This window comes from Rosa chinensis, chromosome 6 (genome assembly GCF_002994745.2).
Source record: "Rosa chinensis cultivar Old Blush chromosome 6, RchiOBHm-V2, whole genome shotgun sequence".
Lineage (NCBI taxonomy): Eukaryota > Viridiplantae > Streptophyta > Magnoliopsida > Rosales > Rosaceae > Rosa > Rosa chinensis.
Window position 1 is genome coordinate 63,703,353 of NC_037093.1, and position 14,536 is coordinate 63,717,888.

Sequence of the window (14,536 nt, forward strand, 5' to 3'; positions counted from 1 at the left end):
CCTCGCAGGAGAAAATCTCGAGAAACTATCAAATTTGCAAGTCGATCTGTAGAAGTGGAGTTCGATCAATTTGAGTTATTTTTCTGTCGACAAATAATTCGTTTTCATTTCAATTCTTGACTCTAGGTCAAATTGCTTTTCTCTGATTTCCTATGATGTTTACGTCTCAGGAGAATGCTCAACTGTGTGGTGGGAGACCACCTTTCTTTAGTCTTTACTTTGATGGATGGTGATAACTGACCAATTGATTGAAGACTCGGTGATTAAAATATTTTAGATTATCCTCATTTAAACTAGCATTATCAAACAACACATGCTGATCAGTTTTATGTATTGTGATTGAAGTTTTTGCATTACAAATGAATGTTACTGTCATGAACAGAAAACAGAGAGAGAGAGAGAGAGAGAGAGCACTAATATAATATCTTGAAGAGAGAAGATCATGAGTAGAAAGTGGGAGTTGATTACTAATTTACTATATCAATCTATATATATTTTTATGTTTTTGAGTAGTACTACTGCGGTATTACTGCAAGACTAGTCAAATAGATATGATTATTGAGTTTGTTAGTATTGACGGTCGATTATGATCATTATTAGTAATGGGGGCATAGATGTATGATTCGGATGTCATATAATTGAAAGCACAAGAGGTTGTTTTAATGAGTACATGATGATGATCAGGACGACAGGACTGGGTGAAAGTAAGGAAAGAGATCTGCTAAAAAGTGAATTGGTAGGATTATACTCGATCGATCATGTTTCTTATAATGCATGCCATCTCGATTTGGCAGAAATTATGTTGGTCCTAAATGGCTGCTCCTATTATATACGCACAAAACCATCCATACTTCTCCTGGATCGCCCTCTCTTTCTCTTGATTTATGTGGAGAAGGAAATCAAACTTATTATTGATGGCAGTCTGACTTGTGAGTTGCCATTTATCATTTTATTAGGTACAACGGTGTTCACTTAATCAGTAAATGACTAATGTATCATTTTTAGGTCGTCCGTTATTTGGTTACATATTTCACCTCACGTGAATCAAATTTTGAACATTAATGAGCATTGCCAATAAAGGATACTCTACTTTTTTTATAAAAATTTTTTTTATCGAAACGTCTCAAACTCGAAGAACTCAGAAGCATGATAAATCACTAAGTTGGTAAGATTTATTGATATACTACAACTATATATGAGCTCCTTTAATTTTTCTTTTTCTTTTTGGAGAAAATATATGAGCTCCTTTAGACGTGTGATAATCATGCATTTGGCACAGCCCCATGTGACCGATCGATTCCAAAGCATGCCACTGTCACCAATGATCGATGTACTCAGAGGGAGAGAGAGAGAGAGAGAGAGAGAGAGAGAGAGGGTAAGCAACGCGAGATCGCGAGGGTAAGGCTTGGAGCGAGATTTCCATTATGTTTTGTTTATTAAGACTTTGCAGACAAACAGAAGCCCTCAAACCACGCGTGTGTGCGTCTATTGTTTTCTTTTGCTTTCGTTGTACTCCCACCCACTTCAAACTCGATTATGTCCTTGTTTAATTCTAAAACTAGACACACATGCCTATCAATCTAGATGGAGGAGGTCGATAATGGTCGTTATGATTGCTAGAATGATATGAATATATCCTGCTTAAGTAGCTAATAGTATACAAGTTGATGGTGTTCTTTTCAAGCCAGTATATTATTGATCAAAAGGCAATAGTAGTGCAGATCTTAGGTTGTTGTTGTTGATGCTGTTGCTGTAAGTGGGATTCTATCTCATATAATTGGAATCATTGTGCGAATTGAAAATCAAACTAGTCTAATCCAAGTATCTTCCTATTACCTAAGCATAGAGCACGCGCATTGTACCTGTTTACTCTATTGATCATTCTCACGTAAGCATGAGCACCACCAAGAACGAACAACCATTAAACACTACGTTCTGATAGTTCAACATAAGTCTTGGCGATCAAGAAATTTCGATCTCTCACCGTCTGATTTAATTTAATAGTGTAGAACTTTGAAATAAGGATGTTATCAGGTTATTATTGCTTTATGGTTTTTGTCTATCCTTAGAGACTTAAGACTAGGAGAACACTACTGCTGCTGGTTCCGTTATACACCATGTTCCTGGTTCAAATCGAGAAGACCGAAATCTTTGAAGCATTCTTCACTTTTCCTGGGGAGCCAAACTGGGATAATCATAACCAAGGTGAATGACTCGTGCACAGTGAAATCGTGAAGACGAACGGATCAGGGGAAAAGACAGTTCATACCAACTGTATCTTCTCAACTGACTTTTCATTAAGAAAACACATCAATGGAAAAGACACTGTCACATCTCAACTGGGTTTATGTCGATTTCAAGAAATTGTAAATCTTTATATCACACAAACAATATAATGTTCTTAATCTGACGATGATTTTGGTAAAACGTGTACTCTGTGGAATGGTGTCTTGTTAATTGTTGCATCTTTGTGGATGAGAGGTTCGGAGACGAGAGGTTCGGAGACCCGAGCAATCGGCGGTATAACACCCAAAGCTGCTTGTCTTTCTCTAAAGGAGGCCCAAGTGACCACATAAAGACCAGCAATAATTAGTAAACCCCCTGCAACACTGTTTTCACATGAAAAAGAAAAAGGACCAATTAGCATCATTCCAGAAAAAAAGTGCTCCGGTACAAAATAGCAGAGTACAAAAGAAGTAGACACATGGGACTTCTAAAAGTAGTTTAAATAAAGTTGATGCAGAACTCAATTTTATTAACCAAAAGAAGGCACTTGTAAATCTATGTAACTTAACATCTATGGCCAACCAACAGAAGGATTTAATCACAGAAATTGAGGGTGTGACCGGAGCAAACCTTCCCAAATAGATAGGGCTCCCTAGGAAAACTCTTGACAAAAAGGCTGAAGCTGCAGGTTGAAGTGGATTGTAAAGAGCAACCAAAGCAGGCCCCAAGATCTTATTGCACCATGTCAGAAGTCCATAATTAAGGGCAGATGCAATAATTCCCTGAAAATAAAGGAGTATGTTCACAACTTTAAGAATTAAGCCAGCCTGAACTGGCAATAGGGTTTGGTGAAAAAACTATATACATAAAGAATTCACAGAAATGTCTATAAAACAGATTATAACCCGTATGATTCACTATTTGTAATATAGTTACAGACTACATTACAGATAATACACAAGGATACACAGCCAGTAGACATGCCAAAGAGTCGTCATTGTATAAGATGTTTGTAATCTATTGTGAAACTGCTTGGGTCAAAAAGTTTCACCTCCCCTTGAAAATTACAAAGTCTACCATTGCTAACCAACCTTCTCTCTCCTAACACAGATACTATGGAGATGGGTATAGAGGTCAATCTGGTGAAAGAAAGAATGGAAGTGAAGTGGAGGAAAAGCAAAAGACCTTTTTATTTTTTGTAAAACAAGTAAAAGGACTAGTATATCCTTAATCATGCCATTTTTAACAGAAAGTTCATCTTAATCAACAGTAGGGACTTTAAAAAATGAAATTAGAGTTTAGGAGGCAACTTGGCACAAAAAGAGCTCAGGGTCAAACAGAAACAGGCAAAGTTCAGATTACATTGCTAAATTTGTTCCCATCTGTTTAGATATAAATTTGGGGTGGTTTTTCTTCACATAGAGTTTGTTTTTTGCTTGATATAATATTTAGTACATCGGCCATCAGAATCCTGGACAGATTTCTTGACCTAAAAAGGTTAGGCTTCTGCTCACATTAGCTCAGAACTTTTACTTGATATTACATTTGGTTTATCACCTGGAGAATAGTAATCCATTACCAGAGAATCACATATACCCAGCCAGATGGAAACTTACAGCGTAAATAACTGCAAAAAGCTCGGACTGTGTCAACGTCCAGTCTGTTGATTCATTGGTCATAAATAATGCAGTCACCACCATGAATAAAGCACCAAATAAGTATGAATATGCTGTGACTGACAGATTGGAAGGATATCTTTTCAAAAGTGGAGCCTGAAAGTTTCAATATTAATATCAGAACATCAAGGTAGTGAGGTACCAACTGTTAGAAACAGAAAGCACGTTAAATTGTATATTACCTATCACTTGAACAAGTAGAAAAACAAAATAAAATTAATTACTAAAAAAGGTCAAGGTTCACTCATGGGCATGGTAAATCAAATTTTAACTTTTAATGAAAAAACAAGTCAATTCAAGTTCATTCATTTTGACAAATCTGTACAGCAGTTAACTAGAAGACAAAAGCTCCCCCAGTCTCATAGTTTGCACCTACTTTTTGGTTTTTTTTTTTTTTTTTTGGTCAATAGTTTGCACCTACTTTGGAGAATGGATAATTTCCATGACGCCAGGAGTCTGTGGCCTGTAAGCTCATTCTGAACATGATGGAATTATGAAATATCAACAACAAATGCAATTAAGCAGTCATATCAATGAAGAAGGAAATTTCTTTTTTTTTTGGGTGTAAATGGGGGCCCAAAAAAAAAAAAAAAACACACCAACAATTCTTAGGTCTGGCTACACCATGAAGTCCTCTTGCAGAACCTGTCAATACACCCAGGCAGTTGTTGATAACACTGATAGCTAACAGGAACTCTGGAAGTCAGGCTAAAAAGAATTCAACCAATCTGCTGCCACATTTCCTCCCCCTTGAATATGGTTGAGTGCAATCCCTATTTTTATTAATCAGATCTTGCTGCCAATAATTTACAATAAACATTGTCGGAAGTAACTGACCCAAGGAACAACTCCACTACACTTCGAGTCAGATTCAACAATAATTTTGTGGGGTGGGGAATCCCCTTTCCCAAGCTAGCTTCAAACCAAACCAGAGCCGCATAACTCAGCAATAAGGATGCCGCCACCTCTAAGATGTTCTGAAAAACACATCAACCAAGCAGTCCCTCACCTCTAATTAATTCAACACCGGCAAATTTACCATTTACCAAGACACCCTAGGAGGGACAGGCAAAGATAGAAACGTCTCTTGTCTTGGGGGTTTGTTACCATATTGGCTAATCAGTACTCATGTGCTGAAGTGATAACTCAAATATGAGACCAAGGCCAATCTCATGATAAAAATATCAACTTATATCTCCATAAAAAAATGCCTAGGGATCTACATCTCGGATTATCAACAATTCAGTTAGAACAGCTGAGCTGGAGCTCTAGAACACTCTCACAGCAAATGGTTTGAAGACTCAAGAATCCCATTACACAAATTGCGGTAGAGTCATGTGTCAAGTTCCACCTTTTGTATTATCTTGAACCAAGGTTGACATGAAGTTTTCCATTTTGGAGGAACTTGCAGCTTCCACAAACGAGCCCAAAATGCAGGAGGTTATCAGTTTCAGAATGAGATCAGAAGCAGATTTAACCTTGAAAGATCCATTGGATGTCATCATCCATATATATATATATATGACTCTTCACTCATACACTACCCAAACAAGCTGAAAATATGATCAGTTGACCTCAGCTCCTCCAAATTCTTGGCTCAAGAGTAGCCAGGATGCCAGCATTGATAGGAAAGGTTAAACATGATTACTCAACCAGAAATCAAAAATCATGCATTGAACAATATCAATTTCCCTATAGAAAATTTGTAATTCTGGACAGGTGTCTGTCAAGAATGGCATAAAGATGCACACCTACCATCTAGAACAGTTGATGATTCAACTTACTGATTTGTCAGGTGAATTTTCCGTTCTTGAAAAGAAAAAGTTGCAAACTTTGTAAGTAAATGAGATGATTATAGATTCAACAGATAAAGGTAGAGTATATAGTCATGCACCTGAATGGCTAGGAAAGCCGCCATGCACATGCAGTTCCCTATTAAGCATAAAACTCCGATATGGAAATGATCTAGTCCAAATTCCAGGAAAGAGGACATCAACCACCCAACAGGCTCTGGTTGACCTCTGGCACTTATCTCACTGTGTGATGTGAAGTCTGGTTCTGTACTTCCAATCAAAGCAGGCCCTCGGAATAAGACCATTAATATGGCACCAGAAACACATACAAGTGTACCAGAAACTTTGGCCTGCCCTTCAGCTCTGAGCAAATTCACTCTTTCTGTGCTGCATGAAAAACGTTCACATATGATATCGTACAATTAACCTCCATTATGAGTGTACATATTCTAGAGAAACATAAAAATGAAGAGCTCAAGATAAACATTGTCAAACTGACCCCATGAGTACTGCCAGGATAAAAGTAAAAACAGGGATAGCAGGTTGTATGGCCGCAGCGTAAGTTGGATTTGTGTAGCCAAGACCAAGAAGAAACAAAAGCTGGTTGCCAAAAATTCTGTTTAATACAAAGAACCAACAAAAGCCGAGTTCCATCATTAGATCGGTGGGTCATGCGTAATATAAGTAATCATGATAGGGTATAAGAATGCCAATGAGATAAATCTCGTCTTACCCAGTTAGACCAAGGAAGAAGAAGGTCATGAAGAGGCGCCTATTCATTGGTTGTCGAATCCGTCTACAAACAGTAAATAAGAAAAATTCAGAATGCAGTGGTTTTTCGTTCATGATCATACCACTATCATAACCTACAGAGTTACATGCACTGGATGAAGCTGCTTTGCTCCTATTCAAATCAGGGCCATTTGGATACACGCCTAAAACAGCTGCTTGCTCAATGTTATTCCACAGTATGACTTCAAATACAAAATATGTGGACTTACTAATGATTCTTAACTTCCATAGTTCTTGCTCGTGCCCATTCTCGACTCAATACCAAGATATCCAGATTACTTAAAAATCACAGCTTTTATTTTACTGATCGGGCATCAAAGGTACAAACTTTCTGTCTGATCAAATCCAAGTTAAGTTCATGTCTTTGCACAGATTACACAAAGTACCAATAGAACAGAAACTAATGGGTGCCCACAAGATCCAATCAAATCAATTAAAAGAAGAAGGAACATACTTTTCACGGACATAGGCGATTGGAGCAAGAATGACCAGAGCAAGAAGGTCTCTGTAGACACAAAAGACAAGCTGGTTGATGCCCACATTGAGGGCTACTTTGGTAATTACATGATAGCCTCCGTTGATGAGCTGAACTAGAGCCATGGCCGCATGTGCCTTCCATACATCTCCTCCAACTGCAACACCTGCTGCTGACACAGAAGCCACCACTGCTGACATCACTCTCTCTCTCTCTTGCTTTCTGGGTCTGAGAGAGTGAGAGAGGGGCAGGGATCTTAAGGGCAGTGGGTTAAGAGTTGTTGTTTGTGTGGATCAGACTCTATCGTCTTCAAGACTTGGCTAGCTTTGGAGATTTCCTTTCTGTTTCGAGACCAATCACCAGAAAATAATATTTGTATTTCTTTTTCTTTTTCTTTTTCTTTTGTCGCGATGTTTATTTGCGTTGGTGTGTCATTTTCAGTTTGAGAAAATAAAAAAAATTAAAAATAAAAAAAACCTCCGACGAGACGAAGTTAAGAACAACCTCGGCGACCCAGAATTCCAAGTGCTTTGTTCTTTCTTTTTATTTTTCTTTTTCTTGTCTTCAGTTGACTTTTCTTCTCCCTAACTGATAAGCCTTGAAGTTTAACGTAATTTCACAAAAAATGAAATATACAAATATCAAGTATTCGAATATAGGTGTTGAGTATTCTAAAAAAAATAAATATATATATATATAGGTGTTGAGTTTCTTTACAGTGTATAAATTAAATTTTAATATATAATTCACTGAAATAGATTGTGTATCATTTCGAGAGAATTACACACAATTTTTCAAGCATTTTAAAAATGACGATAGAAAAAATGGCATGTCCCACTGTCCAGTGTTAGAGCATCTCCAACAATGATACTTATATTTATAGCTAAAAGTGAAATATAACTAATTAGCTATTAAGTTATGCTCCAGCAGACAAGGTTCTAAAAAACGCTAGGTGCTAGTCGGGCGGAAGCTCAGGGACTAGCGCCCAGGGGCCTAGGCGGTTTTTTTTTTTCAATTTTATTTTTATTTCTATAACATATAATTATATAAATAAAAATATAAAAAGTATTATAATGTTTGAAAATAGTAAAAATATGGATAAAATGTTCCATGAAATATTCAACAACTCAATAAGACAACAACCATTTGTTCATTTGCTACCAAAAGTCCAAAACTTGCAGCAGCATACCAATAGTCCAATACATTTGCATATTACCAAAACTGGCAATAATAACAGATTACAGGAACATATCTTGACCTTTTAACTGCTTGACATGGTCTTTCTACTCCGGTGGATCAGTGAATGTCCCTGTGAGAAGTTGTGCCTTCTCAATTAGGCCAAATGAAGAAAACAAAGAATCAACATACAAAATTTCATCGTCCAACAGCCACAACTTTAGTAATAGCAACATATATATAAATACCATCCTAGCAAGTTTCACCATACAAAACCATATACACCAGCAGCAGCTAGTAGTACTATATTTGTAACCCTTAGAAAGTAGAAACCATCCACCATGGCTATAACGATGAGACTGATTCAATAATTGGTGATCATATCAGTAACTACACACACACAGAGATGAGATAGTAATAACAAATTAACAAATAACAACTCTGAAGTATGAACAAAACTGGAAAAAATGAAATCGAACCCAGAAATGGAAGACTGGAAGTATCGAATGAAGTCACTGAACCCAGCCTTACCCAGAAATCCAAATCCGAAATCGAACCCTCAAGTTTGTAAGTAAAGTGAGTAACCAAGGAACTTACCCAGAAATCCGAAATCGAACCCAGCCTTCAAGCCTTCAAGAATCTGAAATCAAAAACTGAAATCGAAGTATCAATTGAACCCAGCCTTCAAGCCTTCAAGTAAGCCTTCAAGAACCCAGAACTCTACTTGACTCTTAACTCTTGAGGACACTGCAAATTGAAAACCCAGAAACGCAGTCACAGTAAGAGACCGATCAATTGAAGTTCATAAAGAGTGAAAAACACAAACCCATAAACCCAGACTTACCAGTTACCACCGTCAGTCCGTCACCGTCGAAGAGAGAAAAGGTCGTGCCGGAGAGAGAGAGAGAGAGAGAGAGAGAGAGAGAGAGAGAGAGAGAGAGAGAGAGAGAGAGAGGACCCAGAGGAGAGACAGAGAGAGGCTGTGCGACGAGTGTTTAGGTCTCGGGTTTGGTTTTGTCGAAGCAAAAAAAAGATACACACACACACACACACACACATCACCGAAGCACCTAATCGCCGACCGCCCAACACCTTCCAGGACCACCTAGGCCGCCTAGGCGGTCAACTTTCTGCCCAACGCCTAGCTCGATCGACTAGGCCATAATTGGAACGGGGTTGCAGCGCCTAGCGCCTAGTCGGCCGCCTAGGCCGATTTTTAAAACCTTGCCAGCAGAATACCTAAATTTCAAGTTAAATTTAGGTTTTAATTAAATTTTCTCTCATCCTAGCTAAATATAGCTAAATTTAATATAGCTAGAAAATTTAAGTATTCTGTTGGAGTAGATTTTCAGCCTAAAATTAGCTAAATATTAAATTTATTTTGAAATAAGTAGTCTGTTGGAGATGCCCTTAATATTACAAATAAAAGAGGAATCTGTATCATGAGTTGATTATACAATGCCAAGCAATTACAATACCAAAAGCCGATGCTAATACTGGGATATTTGAATCACGAATTGATTGAAATATAGAGACAATGAGCTTCCCGCTAAATATGTTTGCACGAAACTCATGAAACAAGCTATTGAAAAGTAATCTTATCCACAAAAATACAACATATCCCACCAGTATCTCCCTCGTACTAATGTCTTATACCACCAGAATATCCATCCTAAAGTATTTACCTACAATTTTTTTTTTTTTGGCTAAAGTTAATACTTGGAATCAAGTGTTTGATAAGCCGTTGAATAAAGAAAAGGCAAATTTATAAAACAAACAGGCAAATGGGAGGCAAGAGGAAGTGAAGAGAAGAAAATAGTGCTTCTTCATATTCCTAAAATGGTCCTTATCTGGTCCGGAGGATGCCTTGCAAGTGACTTGGGATCTGAGTAGCCATTCTTCGGATCCATAATTGCCTCGTATGTAAGGTCATATGTTTCTGCCAATGCTTTGGCCACTTGGATGCAAGCTTCAGCACGCAACTTTGGAACCTGCATCTGCTCAAATTCAGGCAGGGAGCTGTCACTTCCCAAAACAAGCCCAAAGAAAGCCTTCAAACTCTCAGAAAGAGCAGCTGGAGAAGTGTCCTCAATCTCTACCAATGGAGTATTGCCAGACTCTTTGTTGACCGAGTCTCGGAAGTGAGACATTTTGGTTGACAAGCCACATCTTTTAAGGATCGCATCGACTTCATTTTCTACGAGACCGTGTATGTGTCTGTCTATCATTGCCCCAAGACTCTTCACATACTCTGCTGCAACCTCATGTCCCAACAATGGTTGTTGGATGGCACACAAGCAGTTGATGAGGAAAATTTTGGAGGATGTTTCACTAGACTGCATCAATCCATGGAGTATGCATATAGTCAGAACCAATTTGAAGACCTTAGATATTATCACAAAAGGAACAGAATTCCAAACTTGGGATTCAAAACTCTTAGAATGAAATATTACAACCACAAGAACAAAGCTGGAAATCATTAACAATACAAGGCCCTTTTATGATTCTACCAATCTCCCTTTAACATTTTGACAAGTTGTGTTATTATTATTATTATTATTTTATTTTATTTTTGAAAAGTGATTGCAGCTTGAAAAGCTCAGAAATATTAGTTTTAATAAGTCTTAAAAACTCTGTTCCCCATTGTCTAGCTGATGCCTTTGCTGACTTTGGAGCAACTCATGACTTAAGGCACTGGTGGTCTGAGGTACCTGATTTTGCTTCAGAAAGATTTCGGCGTGATCTCTCTAGGCTTCCCTTCTTTCGGCAAGTTTAGCATAGCTCTTTTGCATGATTACATATGATGCTGATGGTCTCATGCTACTAACGTCAAAATATTGGTCTGATGACTCTTCTTGGGGTTGATTTCTCAAAGATTCTAGCAGCTCATATTCTCTATGTCATTAATTTCTGCTTGTTGCCTTTTGTTTGATTGTATTAGAGAGTTTTTCTCTACTTTCTTTTACCGAGAAAGATTTTGGCCTAGTCCCTCTTTCTCTTTTGTAATTTTTCTCTTTCATTTAATAAAATTTTGAGTTAAAAAAATAAAAATGGGAGTGACAGAAATCTTTGAACTCACTTGTCCCAGGGGAAGTTGTTAAAATTTCTAAAAGTAGGAGGGATGTCATTGTAGTCTGCAAAGATTGATATAGGATTGGTGGTGGGGGTGAGATGATGGGATTCTAGTTTGACATGACTCAGCACCAGGAAAACTTCAATACAGTAGAGTTGATAAGAACAGCAAAACCTAGCACTACGCATATGAAGATAAATTTGCAATCAGACAGCAGCGAAAGTACTGAGAAAAGGGCAAGTAGAAACCTGAGGTGATGGGGCAGAACTGCTGGACAGTAGTGCATCAACTGAGGACTTACTGAATTGACCAGAATCAGAACCCATTCTACTTCTTCTTGAAGAATGGCCAACTCCCTTGGACTTGTGTGCCTCTGCTGCTTGTTCACATATCTGCAATGATGGAAGTAACGGAGTTTATTCAACATATTAAATTGATTGGACACTATCACATTGTGCATGTGAAGCCTTTGCATAGCAATGTATAATATCCTGAGCCTCTCCACCCATTGAAGATGGATTTTGGGTTGGATACTTCTAACTTCTATTATTAAGCCTATAACATGAGTGGATCTGGAACAGCTACAATAAAAAGATATATTAGTTAAATGTTCCATAAGATCGTGTCAGTGTCTGACCCTGCAACAAGTTTGGCTCACAAGGCCAGCTCATCTAACTTTATTTGCTTTATGGACTGGTCCAGCTAATAGAGAGCCGGTTTGTGCGATTATACAACACACAACAATCAATCACACTCTAGGTGAAGTTCATTTAAGTATTGTGATACCGCAGCAACTTTAATATTATGCCATTTATAGATCAAATGTCCACATATACACACCTGAATAATTGGATCGAGTAAAGCAGATATGACTGGATCGAAAGGAGGCTTTTTCTGAAGCATCATGCTGTAATGGGTCTCAACTAATTCAAGCAGTACAGAGACTCCTTCTCTTACAGCTGGGGGTGGAGAAAGGTCAACAGCAACCAGGGGAGGATACCTCAAAAGCTTTTCCCCCCGGGTTTTCAAAATATCAAAAAAAGTTTTCTGAGCAGCATCTTTCAGTGTCCACAGGGTATTAGATAAAGCTGTATCTCTCCCAAGCAAATCTGATATCTGCAAGTAAACAGACAGCGATAAATCGGGTGGGAAAACGACAAAAACTATAGACATCTGGGACAGTTTGTTCCATTGATGAACTACAAGAAAGACCACTTACAGTGTAACTGTAAAACTCCAGGGTGTTACTTAGTTTATATGAAATTATGAGACTGGATTGAGACTGCAAAACTTGTTCAACTCTCAATTTAAATGGACGGCAAACTCCTTCAAATATTCTATCCAGAACAAATGTAATATCAGACTCTGTCTTCTGAGAATCACTTTCTTGGCTCTTGGACATTTGGTTTGTGGTTGGACTATCAGCAATAGAATCTGGATCAAGTAGTGCAAGTACAAGTTCACGTTCAGATGCCAAGGCCTGCAAAGAGAGCAAGAAACTACAATTAAGACATGATGAATTAAGATGCACAGATATAAGATAACCAATAGGCCTTTGTTTCCACACCTGATGTAACCACCCCAGCATATCCCCAACATATCGTAATGGATCATGAGCATGAACTTCAATAGGTCGCGGCACTCCTCCAGGTCCTCCACGTGTAAGAGCACTGATAAACCGTCTGAACAATGCATTATGCCTCATATTCGCTACCTGAAAGATTAGTCCATTAGCAAATAAACGAAGTGGAAAATTCATGGGAAACAGTTTAGCCCAGACAACCACCTCTTCTGCACAGTACTTAAAAAGCACAGGCCTTTCCTTGAGGCAACGAACCGCGGTTCTCAAAAGATCACTAACTTGAGGATTATCAGAGTCACCAAGCTGCCTACATTCCGCCTGAACCCACCTAAAATTGGAGGAGTAATTAAAGAGTCACCAAGTTACGACTAGCATACTAGTGTTCACCGAATCGAAACAGTCGTTATATAAACAAAGATTATTCACAACAACGAAGCCATAAGAGAAGAAAAACCTGCAGAGGCGTTCATAAGCTCCCTCTTGGTACACAGCCATCATATCCATGAGCTCCAAACCAGCACGCTGTAAATGATCGACTTCAAATCAGCATTATATCCACAAGCATCACATTTCCGCTTTTCGATTTTCAAATAAATGACACACAGGAAAACGAAGATAATGTACCTGGTGATGAGTCCTCAGTAGCAGTTTACAATTAGCATGAATTTCCTGAACGTGAGAGAGCGCCTTGAAGAAGTCCTCGTTCAGTTCTTCCTCCCTCAAAGCATTGATCTACCAAACACAGAACAAACTAATCCGATCTCAGATTCAACCATCGGAAGAAGAATATTCCGTTACACTGTAATGGAGAAATATTCCGTTTACCTCTTGGTTGGAGAGCTGGTAATCGCGGAGGAAGCAGGAGACGATCTGCTGCCGTTGAGTGGTGACGTTAAGCTCCTGCTTGAGCCGCTCGGTGGTGGTGATAATGTCACCGGTGGTGGCACTGCAGCTGTTGAGAGCCTTGGCGATCTTGTCGCAGCAATTGGCCAAGGCATTGACCTCGTCCTCCACGCGATCCAGGGCCTGCTGCGCCGCACGCGACGCCTCGAGGAAGTCGACGTTGATGGAGAGGCCTCGCTTCTCGATGCTCGATCTGAGATTGCGCCGCGACTGAGGGGTATTTTCGGCATAGAAGGATGAGAGTGTGTTGAGGGACGAGAGCACGTCGGGAGAGTCGGTGCGGCAGTCCAGAACCTTCTTCAACTTCCGGGAGAGCCCCGGCGCCAGCTTCGTGTCCATGTCGTCGTCGTCCTCTAGTCTTGTTCGTTGTGTTGGGAGTGAGGGAGAGAGCTTGCTCTAAATCTGCACTTACAAGCGGGGCCTGAGATGGGTATCGGGTCGGGTGAGGGCTAAAACGAGAGAGGTGGAGCATGTCCGCCTTTACAGACCGAACCCATATCCGATTGTTTTTTTCTATAATATAATTAACATAAGTGAAATTTACACTCCACATTTTACAATTCACACTTCATGTTTCTTCTTTTATTAATTTAAATTTTATCTTTAATAACTAAAATTTTGTTATTTAAACAAAAAAGAATTCAACCAAAAGAGAAAAAAATGAGTGTGAATTTCAAATTAAGCAGTGTGAATTTCATTCTCCATGATTAATGAATATTTTTATGGGTCTTTTCCCGTATACCCAAAAAGCCTTGGTATTTTTCCCAACTGCCCAACACTTTGATATTATACTTTTGTTGATAAACAAAAACTAACAGGGATGGTTTAAACAAACAAATG

General features: G+C 38.7%; 2 protein-coding genes across 2 annotated transcripts; both read right to left on the reverse strand.

Moving 5' to 3' along the window:
• Positions 1 to 2,232: 2,232 nt before the first annotated feature.
• On the reverse strand, positions 2,233 to 7,355 carry LOC112172023 (WAT1-related protein At4g19185). The gene is made up of 7 exons (XM_024309179.2): positions 6,942 to 7,355; positions 6,429 to 6,491; positions 6,195 to 6,311; positions 5,797 to 6,082; positions 3,843 to 3,998; positions 2,857 to 3,008; positions 2,233 to 2,609 (listed from the first exon to the last, which is right to left on the reverse strand). Exons 1-7 carry the CDS (start codon positions 7,160 to 7,162, stop codon positions 2,402 to 2,404), a joined length of 1,203 nt encoding a protein of 400 aa, XP_024164947.1. The 5' UTR covers positions 7,163 to 7,355; the 3' UTR covers positions 2,233 to 2,401.
• A 2,276-nt stretch (positions 7,356 to 9,631) lies between these two features.
• LOC112172543 (conserved oligomeric Golgi complex subunit 6) lies at positions 9,632 to 14,120 on the reverse strand. Its single transcript, XM_024309934.2, has 9 exons — positions 13,619 to 14,120; positions 13,418 to 13,525; positions 13,248 to 13,315; positions 12,998 to 13,121; positions 12,779 to 12,925; positions 12,431 to 12,691; positions 12,052 to 12,327; positions 11,460 to 11,603; positions 9,632 to 10,474 (listed from the first exon to the last, which is right to left on the reverse strand). Exons 1-9 carry the CDS (start codon positions 14,033 to 14,035, stop codon positions 9,965 to 9,967), a joined length of 2,055 nt encoding a protein of 684 aa, XP_024165702.1. The 5' UTR covers positions 14,036 to 14,120; the 3' UTR covers positions 9,632 to 9,964.
• Positions 14,121 to 14,536: the final 416 nt, after the last annotated feature.